Source organism: Babylonia areolata, chromosome 18, assembly GCF_041734735.1.
Source record: "Babylonia areolata isolate BAREFJ2019XMU chromosome 18, ASM4173473v1, whole genome shotgun sequence".
Taxonomy (NCBI): domain Eukaryota; kingdom Metazoa; phylum Mollusca; class Gastropoda; order Neogastropoda; family Buccinidae; genus Babylonia; species Babylonia areolata.
The window spans coordinates 7,145,717-7,169,149 of record NC_134893.1 but is presented as its reverse complement, the minus strand read 5'-3'; the positions used below and the strand labels follow the sequence as shown (position 1 = coordinate 7,169,149).

The window sequence follows — 23,433 nt, the reverse complement described above, 5'->3', positions numbered from 1 at the left end:
AATGTAAATCTACTCAGTACTGGCATGTCCAGTCAATGATGAGAATCGATCTGATGAATATGATTAAACACTTTTTTGACAGATCACATTTTTCAAAATACCTTTTTCTTTTTCTTTTTTTCAATGTAAATTTTCCTGTATTCTGCAAGAGACATGTACGCAACACATAAAATTACCTCATTTTGTATAACAATGTCTTCACCGTTTACTGGTGTGGCTTCCTTCAGCTGATCCTTGGCATATTTGTCTGCAAACAAACATGAAGATCGCAAAGTAGGGGTACGGAAAGTTTTTTATTGAGGGAAGTGGCGAAATAAGGGGCAGTTAACTTGGTGTGCTTTTTTTTATGAGTGTCAGGGGCAATGTGGTAAGTGAAAAAGTGAAAAAAAAAGAGAAGGTGACAAAGAGAGAGAGAAAAAGAATGCATTTACACACAACAATCTCACATACTATGCTCATGTACATAATCAAATTTACTTCTTGTCAGTAAACATGATGATAAGGTTGTAAACTTTATTACATGAGGTCAGAAAGATCAATCCATCCCCCCCTCTTAAAAAAAACACAAATCAAACACACCAAAAAACAACTACCCTCCCAAAACCAGCAACCCACCTCAGACCTCCCCCCAAAGAAAAAAAAAATGTAAGTTTAAAATGATGTTGTTTGATATAATCGTTAAGTTAAGATTCGATTAAGCCGTAACATATCAATTAAATCTTTTATATCGCACAAAGTTGCAATAAGATAAATCCAGTTAAGAAGATTTGTTTGACAAAAATTTGATATAATAAGTGTTGTTGGGTCAGTATATTCTGATCAAATGCCATTTGGAATACATTAAATGATGAAATAGTTGCATAAAGCCTTCTATTTTATAACTTATTTAACAATCCAATCTTGGAATGGATTTAAATCAAGATGCTGAAAACTGAATTTCTCTCAAATGATGGAGCAACTAAATAGACAGGAAATTTCAAATAAAAACGCGAAACAATACAACTCTACTGCACAAGGACAGACAACAGTTGAAATACACCAACTATTTGTTTAAATAGTTGAGTGTCAAAAAAAAAACGTTGCCTATGCTGTGTTGTGTCCCCACACACTTGTAGCGTGAACAAGGAAAGTGGTAGAAAGCAGGGTGCAAAGGAGAAGGGAAAATCAGCAAATTGGGTGTCTCATTCCTTCCACACCAGGCGGGGCACTGAACCACTGTCCAGTCTTGTGCAAGATGTCATCATGCAAATTTTACCCTTTCCCATTATTTTTGTTTTTGTTTTTGTTTTTTTAAACCAAATGTGTACATGAACAACTGCATATGTGTGTGTGTGTGTGTTCATGTGTCATGTGTGTGTGTTTATACATGTGCTTGAGTTTCACTTTATATGCATGTCCTGTTTCGCTCTTAAAAATAAATCTGCACACGTGCACATGTTTCAGTATTTACACCTGTCTCTAAGTTTCCCTCTATAAATACAACACCATCCAAAAAACAAACAAACACCTTAACTCTCTCCGGACGTGAGCATTCCTACACAAAACATTCGGATTCGGACGAAGGAATGGAATAGCATTCTCCGAAAGTAAAATTCCATCATGCGCTGTACACGTGATTTTGTGATTAGCCAAGCAGAGTGCGCTATTCTGGGTCACTCCACAATTGAATGGTATGATTGGTCAGCCTGCCATGTGCGGCCCGTCTCGCACACACACTGACAAAGTCACTGACCGGTCGTCTGCTCGCGTGCCAGCCTGTTAGCAAAGCGGGCTCTTCTCAAAATGTTGTGAAGCGAACATGGCAGCGATGGCAACGTTTTAGGGTTTTTCAGTCTAATATCATCATCTTCGATGAACAGACTATAAATAAATAAGCGAAGCGGGTTGCCGAAGTACTTGAAATGCTACAAACTGAAGGATCGGACATTGAAGAGGTGGATGATGACGAAGAAGCCAGTGAATTTAATGCAGAAAGCAAGCATGGGTATGGTGATTCGGGGTGAAAAATTGGCAGTATTTTCTACATATGGCAAAACTGTAAAAATAAGATGAGAAATTTGTTGTTTTTTATATGTAATAGCTCAACACACAATAAACCAGTTCTGAAAGTTTCATTTTCTTACACAGTATTTTGTATTTTTTGTAATTTTTTTCCAAACCTTTACAAATGGGCCGTCTGTGGGGGAAAGCAAGGGAGAAAACTTGTCATCCCGAGTGAGTTAACCTAACAAACACCTCGTTTCACTGCCCCACACACCTGTAGTCCGTGACACAAGGAAAGTGCTGAAGCCCAGGGGCACCAGGCTGACAGGGAAGATCAGCTCAAACTTGGACGTGTCTCCATTCCTTTCCGGGATACGCATCGTGTCTGGGGACACTGGAACCACCTGCACAGATCGATCAGAAACAAGACAACCGTGAATCGTGCACCAATGTAATAGTACACGCTTCCAGATTTTTTTTTTTTTTTTTTTTTTTTTTTTTTGACCAAAAAAACAAAAAACAAAAAACTGTGACTAACACACTGCTGTGATACAACTTCAGTGTCTCAAGCAGGTGTCACAGCATTCAGACATATCCATACATATATTTGTATTTGTATTTCTTTTTATCACAACAGATTTCTCTGTGTGAAATTTGGGCTGCTCTCCCCAGGGAGAGCGCGTCGCCGCCAGACTACTGCGCCACCCATTTTTTTGTATTTTTTTCCTGTGTGCAGTTTTATTTGTTTTTTCCTATTGAAGTGGATTTTTCTACAGAATTTTGCCAGGAACAACCCTTTTGTTGCCGTGGGTTCTTTTACGTGCGCTAAGTCCATGCTGCACATGGGACCTCGGTTTATCGTCTCATCCAAATGACTAGCGTCCAGACCACCACTCAAAGTCTAGTGGAGGGGGTTGAAAATTCCGGAGGCTGTGCTGTGATTCGAACCAGCGCGCTCAGATTCTCTCGCTTCCTAGGCGGACACGTTACCTCTAGGCCATCACTCCACAGTACACCACATCTGCTAGGCAGAGGCCTGACCATCAGCATAACACAACACGCTTAGTCAGGCCATGAGTGCCTGCATTTATATTTGTGTACCTATCATATAGTGGATTTCTTCCAATAGAATTTTAGCCAGAGGACAACACTTTTGTTGCCATGGGTTCTTTTTCAGTGTGCAAAGTGCATGCTGCACATGGGACCTCGGTTTGTTGTTCCATGAAAGTTTAGACACTCAGTTTGATTTTCCAGTCCAACTTGGGAAGAAAGGGCGAGAGCGGGAGTCGAGCCCTCACCCTCATGGACACTGTATTACCTCTCCTTCTTCTTCTTCTTCTTCTGTGTTCACTCGTATGCACACGAGTGGGCTTTTACGTGTATGACCGTTTTTACCCCGCCATGTAGGCAGCCATACTCTATTTCCGGGGGTGTGCATGCTAGGTATGTTCTTGTTTCCATAACCCACCGAACGCTGACATGGATTACAGGATCTTTAACGTGCGTATTTGATCTTCTGCTTGCATATACGCACGAAGGGGGTTCAGGCACTAGCAGGTCTGCACATATGTTGACCTGGGAGATCGTAAAAATCTCCACCCTTTGCCCACCAGGCGCCGTCACCGTGATTTGAACCCGGGACCCTCAGACTGACAGTCCAACGCTTTAACCACTCGGCTATTGCGCCCGTCACTGTATTACCATGAGACATACAAGAGGCAGATTATGAATAAAGAAATGAGTGAGTGAATGGGCAGTTGTTGTCAAAACAATATGACTCAAATTTTATCAAATCATATCATACATAGCCCTGTCAACCATTAACATCTTCTCTGAGTGAAAATCAGTCCTGTGCATGAAAACACCAAACAAAAGACACACGCAGACAAACTGGTGGGCATGCTGTCCACATCGCCAATGAAACACGCTCACAAACACACAGCAACTGGCAGGCTCTCAAACCTGGTGAGTTTAACTCTCTCCGGACGAAGGAATGCATGAGAATTCCTACATAAAATGTATTCGGTTTCAGACGACGGAATGGAACAGCATTTTCAAGAAATAAAAATCCATCACACGCTGTACACGTGATTTTGTGATTAACCAAGCAGAGTGCGCTATTCTGGGTCACTCCACAATCAAATGCTATGATTGGTCAGCCTGCCATGTGTGGCCCGTTTCGCACACACGCTGACAAAGTCACTGACCGGTCGTCTGCTCGCGTGCCAGCCTGTTAGCAAAGCGGGCTCTTCTCAAAATGTTGTGAAGCGAACAAGGCAGCAACAGCAACATTTTAGGGTTTTTCAGTCTAATATCATCATCTTAGATGAACAGACTATAAATAAATAAGCGAAGCAGGTTGCCGAAGTACTTGAAATGCTACAAACTGAAGGATTGGACATTGAAGAGGTGGATGATGACGAAGAAGAAAGTGAATTTAATGCAGAAAGCGAGCATGGGTATGGTGATTTGGGGTGAAAAATTGGCAGTATTTTCTACATATGGCAAAACTGTTAAAAATAAGATGAGAAATTTGATTTTTTTTTATATATATGTAATAGCTCAACACGTAATAAACCAGTTCTGAAAGTTTCATTTTCTTACTCTGTATTTTGTATTTTTTGTAATTTTTTTTTCCAAAATGGGCTGTCTGTGGGGAAAAGCAAGGGAGAAAACTTGTTGTCCCGAGTGAGTTAAGCATAGAGCAAACAAGACAGAAACCTGGTGGGGTAGGGAGGTGTGTGTGTGGGGGGGGGGGGGGGGGGGGGGTTTGTTATTTTTTCTTGGTGGTGCTGTTGTTCTTCTTCCTCTTTTTACATGTCACATAGTGCATATGAACCAATCCACACCATGCACATTACACCATGCAATTTACCTCAGAAGGCACTGGCTTCCCACTGGGCCCCTTGACACTGAAGGCCACGTTCCCATCAGAGGACACTGGAAGACGCACGTAGGAGAACCCTGGGCGAGCGATTGGGTTGTACACTGTCACCATGAACTGCAAAACAGAATGTTACGGTACTTTTTTTCCCCTCTCTAATTTCTTTTACATTAATTAACTGATTTTCTTTTTTAAAATGGAAGACTTTGCACAACAGCCGGATATTTTAAGAGTGAGATATGTCAGAGATGCCAGACATAGTTAACAATCCTTGCAATATCAATTCTATTTTCTTTCACTTTTTAATAGGACGAAGAGAAAAATTAAACACTGAATATACTGCAATAAGGAAAAAAAAACAAAAAAAAATCACAGTCAACTTAATAAAATTTCCTTTCTGTAAACCAGCTGGTCAGGAGTAACATGCATTCCCTTGCCACTATCAGTAACATATGTTCCACCATGTCCTTGACAGATTTTGAACATTTAAATTGGACTCACATCAATACTGACAGTTTTATTCCTCCCAATACAATTGGCAAAACAAGACAAGACAAGACAAGTCAAAAGCAAGGCAAGACAAGGCAAGACAAGACAGGGCAAGTCAAGAAGTTTATTTCATCTACCCACATGGTGGCACTGAAACATTACACACAAGCATCTTCTTTACACACACCACACGAAAAAAACAAAGAGTGACATATTTTTTTTTTTTTAAACTGAAACAAACACCAACAAAACAAGAGAGGCAAGGCCTTCAAGACTCACTTGTGATACACTTTAAAAAAAATCCAAGCTTTTTATGTATTGAGTATAATTTCAAAATGTAATGTTTAAGATGAGAAAGATCAGTTTAAAGCAAATTAAGTCCCCTAGCATTAATTACAGAGTAATTTCCCTTTTTTACTATCTGCACCAAAAGGTTTGCAAAATAAATAAAACTTCCATGCTAAGCAAAAGAAGTTCCTGTTTGAACAAAAAATGATAATAATTACTGCTCTTGTTGTTGGGTCAGAATATCAGATCAAAGTGCCAAGTTTAGAAAATACAAAAAATATAAATATAACAGTAAATGCAGTTTGCATATTATTAGGCTTCATTATTTATTTTCTTGTGCCCATCCCAGAGTCGCAATGTTGTTTTAGACAAGATGACTGGAAAGAACTGAATTTTTCCTATTTCTATGCCTAATTTGTTGTCAACTGACAAAGTGTTTGCAGAGAAAATGTCAACGTTAAAGTTTACCATGGACACACAGACACACACAGACAACCGAACACCGGGTTAAAACAGACTCACTTTGTTCACACACGTGAGTCAAAAAATGAAACAAACACCAACAAAAAAAAAAGCCCACCCAAGCAAACAAGCAAACACACATCAACAGGTCATTCTCCTCTACCAACAAGACAAAAATCTGTTCCCTACCAAAAGACAAAATAATTAATCAAAAAAGAAATGAGTACAGGAGAAATAAAAGGCTTTCATTTTCAACACTACTTTTTTTTTGACTCACTTGTGTAAACAACGTGAGTCTATGTAATAACCTGGTGTTCGAGTGTGTGTGGCAAATAGTTATCAACTCCTTCCTTCAGGCAAACGTTTCTGTGTTCCAAAATTTAAAACATACAGAACAAAAGGCAGTTCTATTCCAATGTCAATCCAGCTATTAAATAGCAGTATACTGATAATCAGATGTATGACTGAAAATGAATGCCGGAGTGTATGTGCGTGGGATATGACATCTTAACTCAAAGTACTGTGAATTGCACACTTTTATTATGTGTCTATGTCAACTTTTAGTATACTATTATGTCCATCCTTTAACTGTGATTATTACTGCATGTGTGTATGGCTGTGACAGTGTATGTATGATTTACTCTAAATTACTTTTAAGGGTTTCTGTTATTGTTGGATACTGTGATTATTGATTGTAATGATGGTTTGCCCTAGGTTGACATCTTAATATGGTTTATATACATGTTGAAGGACTGTGATTTTCTTGTGTTGTTTTTCTGTTTTACACCACATATGAATTTCTCTTGTTGAGATAATAAAGTATTCTGTATTCTGAGGTTTTTTTGTTTTGTTTTGTTTTGTTTGGTTTGTGTGTGTGTGTATGTGTGTGTGTGTGTGTTTGCGTGTGTGTGTGTGTGTGGTAAACTTTAACATTGCCATTTTCTCTCAAAACACTTTGTCTGCCAATACCAAATTTGGATCAAACATAGCGGGACAAAAATCTTGACAGTCATACCAATAAAAAGTTGTAAGCCTTTCTGATTAAGCTGTATTTCTACATCATGAACAGTTTATTCTGTTGAAGGTTCGAGTCCAGAAAATCAGAAATTATGCTTGGGTTTGATGACAGCATGACCTCGTTTTTCTTGTTCTAAAAGAAAAGAAATACAAATTCTGGACAGAACACATACAGTGACACTAACACACCACCAACCTGTATCTGAATATTTTAAAATGGAATTAAGTGAGTTGAAGCAGGCTCTGATGTCTTCACAAACCTGGTTTGCTTTCTCCGACACAGAGCACACGCTGATGTTGAGCAGTTGGCAGAAGGAGTGGTCCATTTTCACACCACCTGTCTGGACTTGTAGCTTCTTCATGGCGTCATTGTACACCTTCTGTTGATGTTGACATCACCAAACAAAGACATGTTAAAGACTGCGATTAGGAAACAATTTCTCCAGGCGTCATTGTACACCTTCTGTTGATGTTGACATCACCAAACAAAGACATGTTAAAGACTGCAATTAGGAAACAATTTCTCCAGGCGTCATTGTACACCTTCTGTTGATGTTGACATCACCAAACAAATACGTGTTAAAGACTGCGATTAGGAAACAATTTCTCCAGGCGTCATTGTACACCTTCTGTTGATGTTGACATCACCAAACAAATACGTGTTAAAGATTGTGATTAGGAAACAATTTATCCAAACTGTTTCATCACTCTGACATACGGAAAAAAAAAAAGATAATTTTTTTATCATAACTATTTCATGGCTTGGACGTTGAAAAAGAAAATTAAAAAAAACAACAAAAAAACTGTTTCATTGCTTTGTCACGTCAAGAAAAAGAAAATAAAAAGTATAATCTGCATCTCACTGAGCATACTTTGAGTAATACTTCTGCGTGTTATATTGTTTCAGGGTGTTTTTGGCTTTTTATATTCCCAAAAGCAGAATTACATTCATGCAGCATGCATTTAATCTCCAATGGACTACAGCTGGAAACAGTGAAGCAGTGTGTGTGTGTATGTGTGTGTGTGTGTGTGTGTGTGTGTGTGTGTGTGTGTGTGTGTTGTACCTATCATCAGTGTTCAAGACCAAAACACTGGCAAGAGCTGCACAGATTGCAACAGCACTGGCAAGACTGAAGCCCACATGGAGAGACAAGAACATCAGCCTCAGAATAAAACTGAAGCCCCTGCATGCTCTGGTTCTATTTTCTTACAACAGAGCATCAGAGAAGGGTCTTAGCAGTGGAAATGGAATGCTTCAGAAGGCCTCTTGGCATCTCCCACAAGGATCACATAACAAATGAAGCAGAAAATACGAAAAAAAACTTAGCCGTGTGAAGAGCACAGGAACAGGAGTCATGATGGCTGCCGGAAAAAGAGGGCGCTAGCCAGCGGGACAAAGGGGAGGTTACCTACTTCCGGGGGGTTATCGGCCGTAGTTTCGTTTTCTCCGCATAGGTGGATAGTAGTTTGCACAGGACAGGAATGTCAGACCCCCTGCCGGAGTCTGCACTAGTTGGGTCACAGGTTAAGTATGTGTAATTAAATGAAGAAGTCAGGAAAACCATCAGACAAAGACCACAGTGAAAAGAACAACACGAAAATGACATTGTATGGCCACATGAGAAGATCCGACAGGCTTCCAAGACCATCCTTCTGGGAACAGCACAGGGGAAAAGGAGACCAGGCAAACAGTGAAAAGAAGTGGGCAGACAACATCAGTTCAGTTCAATTCAGTTAATCAAGGAGGCATCACTGCGTTCGGACAAATCCATACAGCTGCACCGCATCTGTTAAGCAGATGCCTCACCAGCAGAGTAACCCAACACATCACGGAGTGGACGGAGAGGAGCTTTGCTGAAACTCACGCCTTATCCTATGACCGCCAGAAATGGAGATTGTTGGCGATGCATTCACAACGCAACACCCAACAACTAGTTTCAAGACCAGTGACAGTGACAGTGACTGATCACAGGAATCATATTACTTGGGCACTTATTCCACAATCAATCTGCAGCTCATGTTTAGAATACAAAATGAGTCATCTTCAACAACAACAAAAAAAAAGAAAGAAAAAAAAGATAAGAACGAACTCTTTGTATACTCAAAACCAATATTGTGATCAACAGACCTGGCCCTCCATAATGCCATTGGCCAGTCGCTCGTCATAGTCGTAGGTCACTGCCTGTTTTGCTGTCCCGCTGAAACAGTCACACTACATGTTTCTCTGATAATTTTGGTGTGTATCATGACTGTGAGCATGATGTTTATCATTAAAGCAATGGAAATATGCTGCACATCATAAAATTTTAAAAAATGAGTTTTGATAAAACCACCTTTTTTTTTTTTTGGACAAGTGATATGTGGTTATGAAGAAGCCTTATAATGATTCCAGTATTGTGTTTTAATCATTTATACATGTACAAAAACTACTCAGACATATATGCATGTATGTAAAAGCATGATCAATATTGAAAAAAAAAAAAATTTTTAATGAGGATCATCAAAAACAGAAGCACGTGCACACACACACACACACACACACACACACACTCTCTCTCTCTCTCTCTCTCTCGCCCCCCCCCACCCCCATCCCCAACCCCCCCACACACACCCCACACACACACACACTCACTCACTCACTGAGACACACTCCACAAACACATGCATACATAGTGTAATTATTAAATTGTAAAAAGAGATGTGGATTTAAAAGAATACTCCATTTGTGACTGTAAAAAAACGAGAACACATACTAAATCTGAGAACAAAACAGACTTGATACTTTCTTCTGAATTCTTACCTCACAGCGTCGTGATGCTGAGCAACACCCATTGCTCTTGCTGAACCACAGAAAAGATGACAATGATATATAAAATGTAGAATCATACGATATATTTGCACAGCAACTGACAGACTGATTATAGAATCAGAATATAAAAGCACACAGGATAATAAGGCCTTGTGGATATGAGAATATTACAACTAAAATTATTATTACTATTAATACCATTGTTGACTACCAAGGGAGGTTATTTGCCGCAGCTTCTTTCGATTTCTCTGCATAGCGGACTAGTAGTTTAGACAGGACAGGAATCCAGACCCCTGCCGGAGTCTGCACCAGTGGGTCACAGTTAAGTATGTGTAATTAAATGTTTATATTTCAACAGTGCATAACTACTGATTGGTTTCAGTTTCAAAGAGGTTTCAGAGTGCGCAGACAAATCCATATATACACTACACATCTACTGATTTAAAAAGATTAATAAATATCAAAAAAAAGAAAAAAAGGAGCAGATACCTGCCCTTTGTATAAACCCAGCACACTGACCAGACCTTTAACTCTCTCCATACGAACGGTGAAAGAGACGACGTTAACAGCACTTCACCCCAATTACCACCATCAAAATATTGTAAGCGGAAGGCTGTTATACTGAAGAGGTGAATGTTGACAAAGAATACCACAATTCTGACGACAGAAGCTAAAGGCTGGGTCATTGAGACACCCACTGGACATCCGAGGGGTCTGTGTAGAGGAGAAGAGAGGACTGGCCGTACTGAGTGAGTTAAAGCCTATCCTAGGTTCATGTCAAACATTAATATAAAAATGTGCATCTTTCTAATGCTGGCCGGTTGTTTTGCTAGCTACGCACACACTGATATCACCAAATCACAAAAGAACACTATCTTTTCAAAACACTTTTGACATTAAAAGATCAGTTTCAGTTTCATGGAGATGTCAAAGTGTGCAGACTGATCCATATATGCTACACTACATCCGCTGAATCAAAAGAAAAAGAAAAAAAAAACATTTTAAGACACTTATTCCCTTGGAGAGCTCATAGCGCCATTACAATTTCTTGAGAAGGCAAGCTGAAGTTGAAGGACCAACAAATGAAAAAGAACGTCTGCCATATTTCTCCAGATGGAATCGGGGGAATGGCGAGGTGACCGGCATTTGAAGACCGCAATGGTCTGGATAAAAGGAAAAAAAGGGGCAAAAAAAAAGGAGCAAACACCTGATCTTCACATAAATACCAACGCACTGTTCAGGCCTTGCGAGTCTACTCTAGGTTTTTGTAAAACACTGACATGTAATGACAAGAAACAGTTACCGTCACAGTAAAATACAGTAGTGCAAGATGAAGGTGTGAATCAATTTTGTACACGTGCAACAGAACATGATTTTTGAAAGCACCTTTGAGAGATGCCAGAACGAAGTGGTCCCAGCTGTGGGCTTCCATACCCAGGATTCGAAGTTTGAATCCCAACAACACCACAACCATAAAAGATGGGTTTTTTTTTTTTCCAATTACATGGGACCATAAACATGCAAATCCACGTTGAAGATCCCAAAGCCATGTAAGCGGGTGGGGGGTCATGGAACTAGGAACATACTAGCAAGCGCCTACACCCGAAATCATATAATGGGTGCCTAAATAGTGGAGTACACTTGGACCGACATGTAAAAAAAGCCAACAAGCAGAAACTAAGGGACTGTGGGAGCAGCAGCCCTCAAACTTAAAAGCAGAATAGACAGCAGCTTTGAATCAGAAACCTTTCAGAATTAAACGATACAATACTCCGCAAAACAAACAGCTCACCGAGGATCTCAATATTGTATGTGCTGTTGTCTGTATCTTCCAGCAATGCCAGAGCATCCAGCTGTTTCACTACCTGCAAAACGGATGTAAGTTCATCATGTGACACCTGTCTCTCAAGCACACATATACACAGTATCTATGTCACACACACACACACACACACACACACACACGCCTACACATACATAAACACACATGCATATGCACACTATGTACACATAAAAATACAAGAGAGGCAAGGCCTTCAAGACTCACTTGTGATACACTTTAAAAAAAAAAATCCAAGCTTTTTATGTATTGAGTATAATTTCAAAATGTAATGTTTAAGATGAGAAAGATCAGTTTAAAGTAAATTAAGTCCCCTAGCATTAATTACAGAGTAATTTCCCTTTTTTACCCTCTGCACCAAAACGTTTGCAAAATAAATAAAACTTCCAAGCTGAGCAAAAGAAGTTCCTGTTTGAACAGAAAATGATAATAATGACTGCTTTTGTTGTTGGGTCAGAATATCAGATCAAGTTTAGAGAATACAAAAAATATAACAGTAAATGCAGTTTGCATATAATTAGGCTCTTTTTTTTCTTTTTTCTTTTTTTTGTGCCCATCCCAGAGGTGTAATATTGTTTTAAACAAGATGACTAGAAAGAACTGAATTTTTCCTATTTTTATGCCTAATTTGGTGTCAACTGACAAAGTATTTGCAGAGAAAATGTCAACGTTAAAGTTTACCACGGACACAAAGACACACACACAGACAACTGAACACCGGGTTAAAACATACTCACTTTGTTTACACAAGTGAGTCAAAAAGGGGTGGTGCTGCACAAAAATAATGCACTCTCCCAAAGGAGGGCAGCCTGAAGTTCACACAGAGGAATCGGTTGTGACAAAAAATAAAGCAATAATATACAATTACAAAGTTACATCCATTTGATTTTTACCAATCTATGCATTTGCAGTCCTTCTCCTTTCACAATTAAAGCCGTTCTTTCATGCTTGAATACTCAGCCATTGTTTCCCCTTTTTTTAAGTAAAAGAAATGAAGAGACAATTACTAACAGTCAACAACAACAACAACAATAGAAGCAAAATTAAAATCAAAATAATCTGACAAAAAACCTGCAAAAAGTTGTTTGTTCTTCGGACGAATCCCTTGAGGGTTGGTCGGCTGGTGAAGTAGCCGGTCCAAAAGCTGTGGGGGCGGTGAGCATAGGGGAAAAAATCATCCTCTTTCGTCGTCCATGTCTTGTTGGCCCGGTTGACATGGTATGTGTAGCAGGAGGGGGTCGAGTACACCAAGTTCACTTTGCTTCCGCTGGATTGCTGCAGGACAAAAAAAAAAAAAAAGCTGAGCATAAACAGATGATGATATTTCTTCTTCTTCTGCATTCACTCGTATGCACACGCGTGGGCTTTTACATGTATGACCGTTTTTACCCCGCCATGTAGGCAGCCATACTCCGTTTTCGGGGGTGTGCATGCAGGGTATGTTCTTGTTTCCATAACCCACCGAATGCTGACATGGATTACAGGATCTTTAACGTGCGTATTTGATCTTCTGCTTGCATATACACATGAAGGGGGTTCAGGCACAAGCAGTTCATGTTGACCTGGGAGATCGTAAAAATCTCCACCCTTTACCCACCGTGATTCGAATCCGGGACTCTCAGATTGACAGTCCAACGCTTTAACCACTCGGCTATTGCACCCGTCGGGATGATGACATGAATACTTACATAATGTGTTGATCTTCAGCCAGAGACCACACTTTGAGCTCTTTACAAACACAGTGCCATTTGCACAACACACTGCCTACCTGGGAAGAGTCAAAGGACAGCTGCCCTCATCATTCGTCTCCCGTGTCATTCAGTCAGGCTTCAGTCACACACACACACACACACACACACGACACACACACATACACACACACACACACACACACACATACACACCACACACACACACCACACCACACACACACACCACACCACACACACACATACACACACACACGGACACACCACACACACACACCACACACACACACAGACATACACACCACACACACACACACACACACACACACACAACACACACAGAGACTTGTACCAATTTTACGTGTATGACCATTTTTGTTTACTTGCACTACCATGTAGGCAGTCATACTCTGTTTTCGGGGGCGTACATGCTGGGTATGTTCTTGTTTCTGTAACCCACTGAACGCTGACATGGCACAAACACACAAACTGTTCATGTTACTGTATATGGTTTCTTTCACCCTTCTTCAGCACTGATTACCTGTAAACGAGGCCAGGGCTGTCAAATAATAATTAAACAGTAAACAAGCACACTAAGTTTCGTTTTTGTTTATTCACTTTCAGGTAAAGCAAAGGGGTCTAATTTCAAGCACGTACTGCTACGCAATATCCACCAACTTGCAACACAGATAGGAACGTTATGTTTAGGCTTTAATCATGTCTAGAGTTATACATTTATAATAAAAGTAAACAATATTTGTTCACAAGAAATGTTGTAAGAAAACACCCTTCCTGAGACAACACAACATGAAATGTTACCAGAATAAATGCTCATTATACTTAAAAAAAAAAAAATGCATAAAACTTTTATTTCTTACATAAAAATGACACAAAACTATACAAACGTCTCATCCATGTAAAACATCACAAAATATCTTACAAACATGACATTACAGCAACAACAACAAATATCTTACAAAGAAATATGACCAACTCACTAACTACACATTCTACAACACGTCATGAACGAAGTGCAGCTCTCTGACAGCTCACCCTGGCATTAACGTATTTGATGAGCTTATCCAGGTTGAGGTACCAGTTGTGGGCAGCCTGGTACTGGAAGTCTGACCCCATGGTGGTGATCAGGTGGTTCGTGGAGTAGTGCTTGGCCTGCAACAAGTGGTTTGTTCAGTAAAAGCCGTATGAAGAGCACAGGAACCAGAGTCATGATGGCTGCTGGAAAAAGAGGGCGCTAGCCAGCGGGACAAAGGGGAGGTTACCTACTTCTGGGAGGTTATCAGCCGTAGTTTCGTTTTCTCCGCATAGGCGGATAGTAGTTTGCACAGGACAGGAATGTCAGACCCCTGCTGGAGTCTGCACTAGTTGGGTCATGGTTAAGTATGTGTAATTAAATATAGTATTTATCATATCCTCACAACCACACAGGACCAAAAATCAGCACTGAGACCACCCGGGTCAAAATTTTTTTCTTTTTCTAAATGGCTGTCATTGTCAATACTGATCCTGTATAAACTCACAAAGGAAAAAAAAACCAAGAACAGAAAAAAAAAAAGCTACAGTTTTATTCATGCACATAAACTAAGGACAGCCTCCGATGTTGACCATTCTGTAAATTATTTGTTAAAGGATTGGGGGGGAAGGGGGGGGGGGGGGGGGAACAAGGCTACATTTGCTGTTCTAAATGTTATGAAAATAATGGGGAAAAAAAACCACCACCACCAACAACAACAAAAAACCAACAGCAAATACTGCCGGCAATACAATGATTATGAATATCTTGACCAGAAAAGTAAAACAGGGTAACCAGACTTCCCTAAAAAAAAAAAAAAAGAAAAGAAAAAGTGACAGATCCCCCTTAAAAAACAACAGAAGACAGTAATCAAATATCATCAGAGCAAAAATACATATTATGTTAATGCTAATGTTTAAACTTATCTTCCAAGTTTTATACAAAGAAATATAATACAAAACAAAAAAACAACAACACAAAATCATCAAAATGAAAATGAAACAAAAACGAAGTATTCCTGAAACATGTATCTGTCAAACCTACAAAGCTAGTCAGAATACAAAATGATGCCTTCATGCGCTCACAATAATGTGCAATAGCCGAATGGTTAAAGCACTGGACTTTCAATCTGAGGGTCCTGGGTTCGAATCTCGGTGCACCTGGTGGGTAAAGGGTGGAGAGTTTTCCGATCTCCCAGGTCAACATATGTGCAGACCTGCTAGTGCCTGAACCCCCTTCGTGTGTATGCGCACGCAGAAGATCAAATACGCACATTAAAGATCCTGTAATCCATGTCAGCGTTCGGTGGGTTATGGAAACAAGAATATACCCAACATGCACACCCCCGAAAACGGAGTATGGCTGCCTACATGGTGGGGCAAATAAATTTAAAAAAAAAAAAGTCATACACGTAAAATGTTACATGTCTGTCCGAGTGTGTATGTGTGCGTCTGAAATCTGACTGAATGACACAGGAAACAAATGATGAGCACCCAGTGGCAGCCGTCAGTCGGCTCTACCAAGGTAGGCAGCCTGTGGTGCAAATGTCCCCGTGTATGTAAAGCGCTTAGAGCTTGGTCTCTGACCGAGGATAGGCACTATATAAGTATCCACATCAATCAATCAATCAATATCATCAACTGTGACTTGGAAAACAGATTTCCCACTTACCTGCGTTGCCATTTCTTTCAGAAAGCTGTCCACTTTCTCTTTCACATTGACATCATGAAGACGGGTGTCATCCTTCAAAACAACCACAGAAAATCAAGCTTTTCTATAAACACATCAAAGTATCAGCATTCAGGCAGAAACTTGTGCACACACACAAACAAAAATACACACAAGTGCGCGCGCACACACACACAGACACACACACACACACAAGGCATGCATTGACAAAAATAAAAACACAACACAAAAACTGAAAACTGACACTCATGGAGTAAATTCTGAAATGGCCTGACAGGTATTTTTCATACTGTCAGTTGCCAATAAAGGAAATTTTCTATCTAAAATTACGTTTAGCGGCAGGAATGTCAGACCCCTGCCGGAGTCTGCACTAGTTGGGTCACGGTTAAGTATGTGTAATTAAATTTCATTTATATTCATTGAACGGTCACAGACTAGCTACCAGTGAGTATAATAATTTTCTCAATCAGTACACATCAAAGAGAGAACAATGACAATGCAATGACAATAACAACAGAACCAATTACTTATTCAAAAGAAGAAAATGATGATAACCACAACAAAATTATCAGATTTTTTTTCATTCATGAAACAGTCAAGAGGCTGTTCGGTGAATATCATAATCATCCAAATCAATACCTCATAAAAAGAACAAAGGCAATACAATGAGTCAATGACAATAACAACAATAACCAATTATTTATCTCCTCACCCCCACCACCCACCCCCAAACAAAAAACGATGATCACAACAAGGATTGTTAATTCTTTTTTCTTCAAACATCAAACAGTCAGAGGCTGTTCAATGAATATTATTATAATGCAATTACAACAGAACCAATCATAAAATAAATTAAAAAAAACCCAACAAAACAAAGTAAAAAAACAATGATCCCAACAATGATTGTCAGAATCATCATCGTCATAAACTGACGCATTCATCATTCTGTCAATGAAATAAATGTGTTCTTTTTGTTACAGCGAAGCACACAAAATTGCACAAAACTGCAAACACACACTCACAAAAATACTCACCACAATGGGGACCTCACCACAGAAAATATCAAAACAAAACCCATCGGGAGGATTGTAGCCATTTGGTAAAGCACCTGTGAATAGGTCAGCTGCCTCACCTGGGAAAGAATGCACACACAGTCATGTTCTGTCACAAACTTTTATAAATCATAGTCTCTCTCTCTCTCTCTCTCTCTCTCTCTCTCTCTCTCTCTCAATGTGGTGTGTGTGTGGTGGGAGGAAGGAGGGGGAGACAGAGAGAGAGTGTGTGTCTGTCTGTCTGTGTCAGACAGGTAGAGAGGGAGAGAGAGAGAGTGTCTGTCTGTGAGTCTGCCTGTAACTGTCTAAGTGTCAGTGCATCTTAAAGTACAATACAAATATGTGTGGGTGTTATGTGCACATGAGAGAGAAATAGAATGAATGTGGCAACAGATAAATAGGTAATTTTTACAAATGAATATCTAAATATCAGTCTTCATACATCTGTGCTCCACTCCAGCCAATGTTCCTGAAGACACGCACACACACACACACACACACACACACACACACACACACATAAAGCTCATGGACATATTGATAGACAAGCAGATAGACAGACATCTGTGCTCCACTCCAACCAATGTTCCTGAAGACACACACACACACACACACACACACACACACACACACATACATAAAGCTCATGGACATATTGATAGACAAGCAGATAGACAGACAAGCAAACAGACAGAGGGCCTTTCTTTTTCTTTTCTTTACCCAAGTTATCAGGACTTCCACGCCATATCATCTCCATTGTCCTGTGGTTCTCACGATTCTCCTTATCTTGGTAGTCCAAGCGACCAAAGAACAGCGAATCAAATCCGAACTGAAATGCCACAAATAAAAAATGATTTTTTTTTTTTTTTTTTTTTAATACTGCATAATCTTCATGGTCAGCACACTAAACTGCCAATGAAATTCAATATCAGCTTTCATGCAGAAAACTTTTCTGCTCACATCACACAGTGAAGCTGACCCTTCAAATAGGTTGCTGAACTCAATGAATACATTGCAAAAGCATGAGTGTGTGCATCATTCAGTGTGCTGTATCACATATTCATGTGTTTGTACCTCAAGCTGTCTGCAAATGATGATCAAATGCACCTTCCCATTTGAGAGGGTACAAGTGTGAGCACACACTCTCTCTCTCTCTCTCTCTCTCTCTCTCTCACAAACACAACTCTCATGCAATATACATACAATACATATTGTATTGTACTACTCTTTTTTGTCGCAACAGATTTCTCTGTGTGAAATTCAGACTGCTCTCCTCGGGGAGAACGCGTCACTACACTGACAGCGCCAACCATTTTTTTGGATTTTTTCCTGCGTGCAGTTTTATTTATTTTTCCCACTGAAGTGGATTTTTTTCTACAGAATTTTGCCAGGGGCAACCCTTTTGTTGCCGTGGGTTCTTTTACAAGTGCTAAGTGCATGCTGCACACGGCACCTCGATTTATTGTCTCATCCGAATGACTAGCGTCCAGACCACCACTCAAGGTTTAGTGGAGGGGGAGAAAATACTGACAACTTTGCCGTGATTCGAACCAATGCGCTCATATTCTCTCGCTTCCTAAGCGGACGCGTTACCTCTAGGCCATCACTCCACATATACATGTACAATACCATGCTCATATCAGAAAAAAAAAGTAAAAAAGAGAAAAAGAGAAAGAGAAAGAAAGAGATAGAATATAAAACTTTGTGTGTGATCATATCACCATCATCAACTTCAAGGGTTTGAAATTAAACTATCATCCATGATGTGACCTTTCCTAGATATAGACATGTAGAGAATTCGCACACATACTGAAAGACCAACTCAGTATGTAGCACAAGCCTTTACTTCATACCTGAGTGAGTGGTCACCAGACCAGACGTGAACAATGCAAGACGGAACCAAAATTTGCAACTTAAAAAAAAGATACACACTCTGAAAGACAATTTTCAAAATCAAAGATAACGCAAACATTCATACGGTTACTCACTCTGGCAAAGATGGAGGCTTGCTCTCTGGAGTGGCCAAAAGGGTCAATCTGCCAGCCAACACGAGGTTTACCACAGGTCCCAAAGTTTTCCCGCAGGTACTCGAACCCAAGGGTGTGCTGGTCGATGATGGCATTGTAGTGTGTGGCTGCTTCATCATTCATGCTCCAGCCACCCAGAATGAACTCCAGGCGACCTTAAAGAACAAGTCAACACAAAATAGGTTTATCAAGTACGTGGTCCACTACAAGTCGCATGGTGTAACTGTTAAGTATCTTCTAAAAAGGAAATTTTCTATCTAAAATTATGTTTAGATAACATACTTACCATGACCCAACTAGTGCAGACTCCAGCAGGGGTCTGACATTCCTGTCCTGTGCAAACTACTATCCGCCTATGCGGAGAAAACAAAAGTACTACGGCCGATAACCTCCCGGAAGTAGGTAACCTCCCCTTTGTCCCCCTGGCTAGTGAATCATTTACTTACTTTTTTGATGGCCATGAGAACAACTTGATAAAACTTGAATAGGTATCAACTCATTTCTATTGGAAGATCAATATGCTTTTGTGTGATTTTTGAATTAACACTTCCTTTTTTTTTCTTTTCTTTTTTTTTCAATTATTGCTTCCTTTTGGTCCAAACTATTTCAATTGTATTTTTCTAATGCAACTCATCACAAATTCCAGAAACACTGCCACAACTAGGCTTGCCAGTCACAACCTTAGTCTACAGGATAATCTACAGAAAACTATCAATATTCACAACATTGGTCTACAAGACAATCTACAGAAAATTGTCAATATAAAAATCGCTATGATATATAACAAGGAAGCCCTGCACAGAAGCAGAGTCACTATGGTGGTGCCTGTTCTGTTTCAACATATGCAGGTCACCACAGTTGACCTGTTCAGCCCCCTACTGATGACAACAATTGCTTGGTCACAGAGCCAGACATAGGAGTGTCCCCCTGGGACTGAACTGAGACCACCAGCATGTCCCTCCAATCACCATCCCCATGAATCTGCCAGCAGCATAAACCTTCACGGGAACTCGCTACGGACATGAAGATGGAAAACATAACTGAGATCACCAAGAACAGTTTTTATATTTGATGATGAATGTGGTGTTGTTGCTTCTGCTGAGCTTCATTTGATTAAGCGATATACGACTTGGCTGTATTGTGCTTCCTTTCAAAATATTTCCCAGCAACAATCAAGACTGAAAGATGCAATCAATTCAAGCAATACTCCAAAAGAAGCATGTATATTTTGCAAAGTGGATGACACTCAACTGTATGGTCCAGTCTTCCCCTTTGAGCCCATAGAATGCTCAACTCTGGGAGGGTGCTGGCCACTGGCAATAAAATCTATCTACCCCATAGGCACCTCACAATTAGCAACCAGCCCCCTCATCTCTTGTGGTTGTCTGTCCCTCTGACTATCTCACTCAGGGTTAGCCCTGTCCACTCTGAGATGTTGCCCTCCCATCTCTTTTTCTGCCTGCCTTTTAAAATACCAGAATGATAATCGATACTTGCCCCTGGTAGGGTGTGACCCCACCAGCAATTACACAACAGCCCCTTGTCTGTCATTTTGACATGTGTATACTATGCCCACTGATCTATTTGCTACTGCTGCATTCCTTTGTTAACACTACCTGAGTAAGATAAATATTTTTTGTGATCCAACATCTGCAGCAGTTTAAGAGAAATACCCAACTTGGTACACACTGCTCTGGAACATTAGTGGATGGACTGCTTCCCATGACATAGAAAAATTCCAAGAATGTGTGGCTTATATTGTATATGGCCTGTCTGGAATAATTGCTGGTATCTAATGAACATTTTTTGTAATCTGATATCTAATTAGTGGGGTTTTTTTATTTGTTCATTGGACATGTGTAACATTTGTGCATTGTGTTCTTCATATGCAATTATTACTTATAATATTAGCAAGAAAAATGGCCAACTAAACACAAATAGCACAGATTTATTTTTCTTTTATCAAAATAGTATCAACAACCATCAAACAAAACCTTTTGGAGATACTTCATTTAAGCAAGTAAAAATAAATTTTGTGCTAAAAGTAGGAAACACCCCTTTTTTTCCCCATGTACAGACAAGAAGTATTAAATCAAATTAATGTCTGGCAGGCAAGGGATTTGGTACACAAAAACATTTTGTCATAAAACATAATGAAGTCTGTACAATTGTACCACTAGTAGTGAAAAAAATTATTCTTTTTCAAGGTATTGAAAATAATTAGCTTTTGAAGAAAATTCTTACTTTTAACTCAGTTTTGAAGTGTATCTAAATTAGGTGTCATATTTCAGAACAACAATAAATTTGCAGGTTTTTTTGTTCCCATTTGCAGCTCTACCTTCGTTGACCAGTTTTCTGACAACATGGCGCATGCTGTCAGTCTGCTCCCGAAACCAGCGATCAAAGAAAGCGATCTCCACATAGATGAAGCGTTTTGAGGGGTCCTTGATCAGCTCCGGAATGACGCTGTCCAGAATGTACTGCACCCCTGTTGAAGGAGAAAAGCATTCATATGTCACAGGAAAGCACATGTAAGCGTATGCACACTGACATATATACACTGGGACAAATATACACACACTAACAGTAACACACAATTCAGCCAGCACAGAAAGACTCACTGTAGTATAATAAAATTAATTACTCCTATAGTCTCAGTCAGAAAAAAGTGTAATAATATAATACATCACAGCTGATCTACTGATTGTTATTTGCATGTGTGCATGTGGGCCCTGCAGGTTTTCTTTTCCTTGGGTTCTACTTTTTTTTTTTCTCAAGGCCTGACTAAGCGCGTTGGGTTACGCTGCTGGTCAGGCATCTGCTTGGCAGATGTGGTGTAGCATATATATATATGGATTTGTCCGAACGCAGTGACGCCTCCTTGAGCTACTGATACTGATACTGATACTGCTCCCCCCAGCCAAGTGGTTAAAGCCGAGTGGTTAAGTGTTGGACTTTCAATCTAAGGAACCAGGGTTTGAATCTCACATTCTCACTATCTCAGTAACGCCGCCTGGTGGGTAAAGAGTGGATATTTTTCTGATCTCCCAGGTCCCACATCACATGAAAGCACATGAATGCAAACAGTGACACACACACACACACACACACACACACACACACATACAAACACACACACTGAAAAGCTGAACATGGAAGAAGAAAAAAAGAAATATATATACTCTGCCTTACTTTCATAATAATACTGATCCACAGTGACAAGCCAGCCCACATCATCATGAGTGTGTGGGACAATGTGTACATTGATCATGTCATCTTTCACTGGGTTACAGCTCTGAAACACAGCAAACACAAAAATGGTATGAAATGAGTGATGCAAATAAACTGACATTTGATATATATTATTTTATAATGTCTCCTCATTCAGCCAACTAATATTTCAAGTAAACGATTTGTTACTTATGTTAAGATTGGCACAGCAAAGTAATGCATCATGTGTGTGTGTGTGTGTGTGTGTGTGTGTGTGTGTGTGTGTGTGCATCAATGTGTCCTGTGAGTGAATGAGTGAATTTGTGAAAAGATCATGAAGATGATTGTGACATGCAGTGGTGTGTTCAGTTTGTGATTTTGTTTCTACTTATGCACTTGGCAAGCTGGTCAACAATAATCATATAAATTATAATGTTCCTTTGTACACAGTTGATAATGAATAGATGTTATTTTGCAAGAGGAACATCTATCTGCGTCACTGGGTATTAAACAAAAAGAAACTTCTTCATTCCTAATCATCTTGCCATGAACCTAACGTGAACAAAATTAATAAATGCATGTATACAAAAGACAAAGCAAAACAGAATGGCCCAACGATAACAAGATCACGAGACAGGCATGTGATGCGTTGTGCACACGGTCTTCAAGAAAGCGCAGTCTATGTTAATTTTTTACAACTTAAAATAAGCAGAGTTAACAAGGTTCTTACACTGTATCCGCACTTTGGTCCATCGTACTTTACGTTGACGTATCTTCCTGCCGCTAAGGCAAATATCAGACAGAAACAAAAGACCGCAACCTTCGCTGACGACGCCATGGTCTGCTGTTCTCGTTTCTAACTTTACCCACCAATCATCAGTCATGTGATATGCCTGAGTCACGTGAGAAGTCATTATTGCCATACTGGCTCCAAATATCGAGAT

General features: G+C 39.8%; 1 protein-coding gene across 1 annotated transcript in view; it reads right to left on the bottom strand.

The window, feature by feature from the left end:
* LOC143292410 (lysosomal alpha-mannosidase-like) overlaps positions 1–23,362 on the bottom strand; it is a 46,027-nt gene extending 22,665 nt beyond the window's left edge. The window contains exons 1-16 of the mRNA XM_076602653.1: positions 23,220–23,362; positions 22,472–22,574; positions 21,618–21,767; positions 19,241–19,434; positions 17,973–18,081; positions 17,235–17,332; positions 16,183–16,254; positions 14,535–14,651; positions 12,844–13,047; positions 11,725–11,797; positions 9,924–9,963; positions 9,252–9,321; positions 7,384–7,503; positions 4,859–4,984; positions 2,258–2,387; positions 177–247 (exon numbers count right to left, since the gene is read on the bottom strand). Coding sequence (XP_076458768.1) covers positions 177–247; positions 2,258–2,387; positions 4,859–4,984; positions 7,384–7,503; positions 9,252–9,321; positions 9,924–9,963; positions 11,725–11,797; positions 12,844–13,047; positions 14,535–14,651; positions 16,183–16,254; positions 17,235–17,332; positions 17,973–18,081; positions 19,241–19,434; positions 21,618–21,767; positions 22,472–22,574; positions 23,220–23,327 — 1,785 coding nt within the window. The 5' untranslated portion in view covers positions 23,328–23,362. The remainder of the gene's footprint in view (positions 1–176; positions 248–2,257; positions 2,388–4,858; positions 4,985–7,383; positions 7,504–9,251; positions 9,322–9,923; positions 9,964–11,724; positions 11,798–12,843; positions 13,048–14,534; positions 14,652–16,182; positions 16,255–17,234; positions 17,333–17,972; positions 18,082–19,240; positions 19,435–21,617; positions 21,768–22,471; positions 22,575–23,219) is intronic.
* Positions 23,363–23,433: the final 71 nt, after the last annotated feature.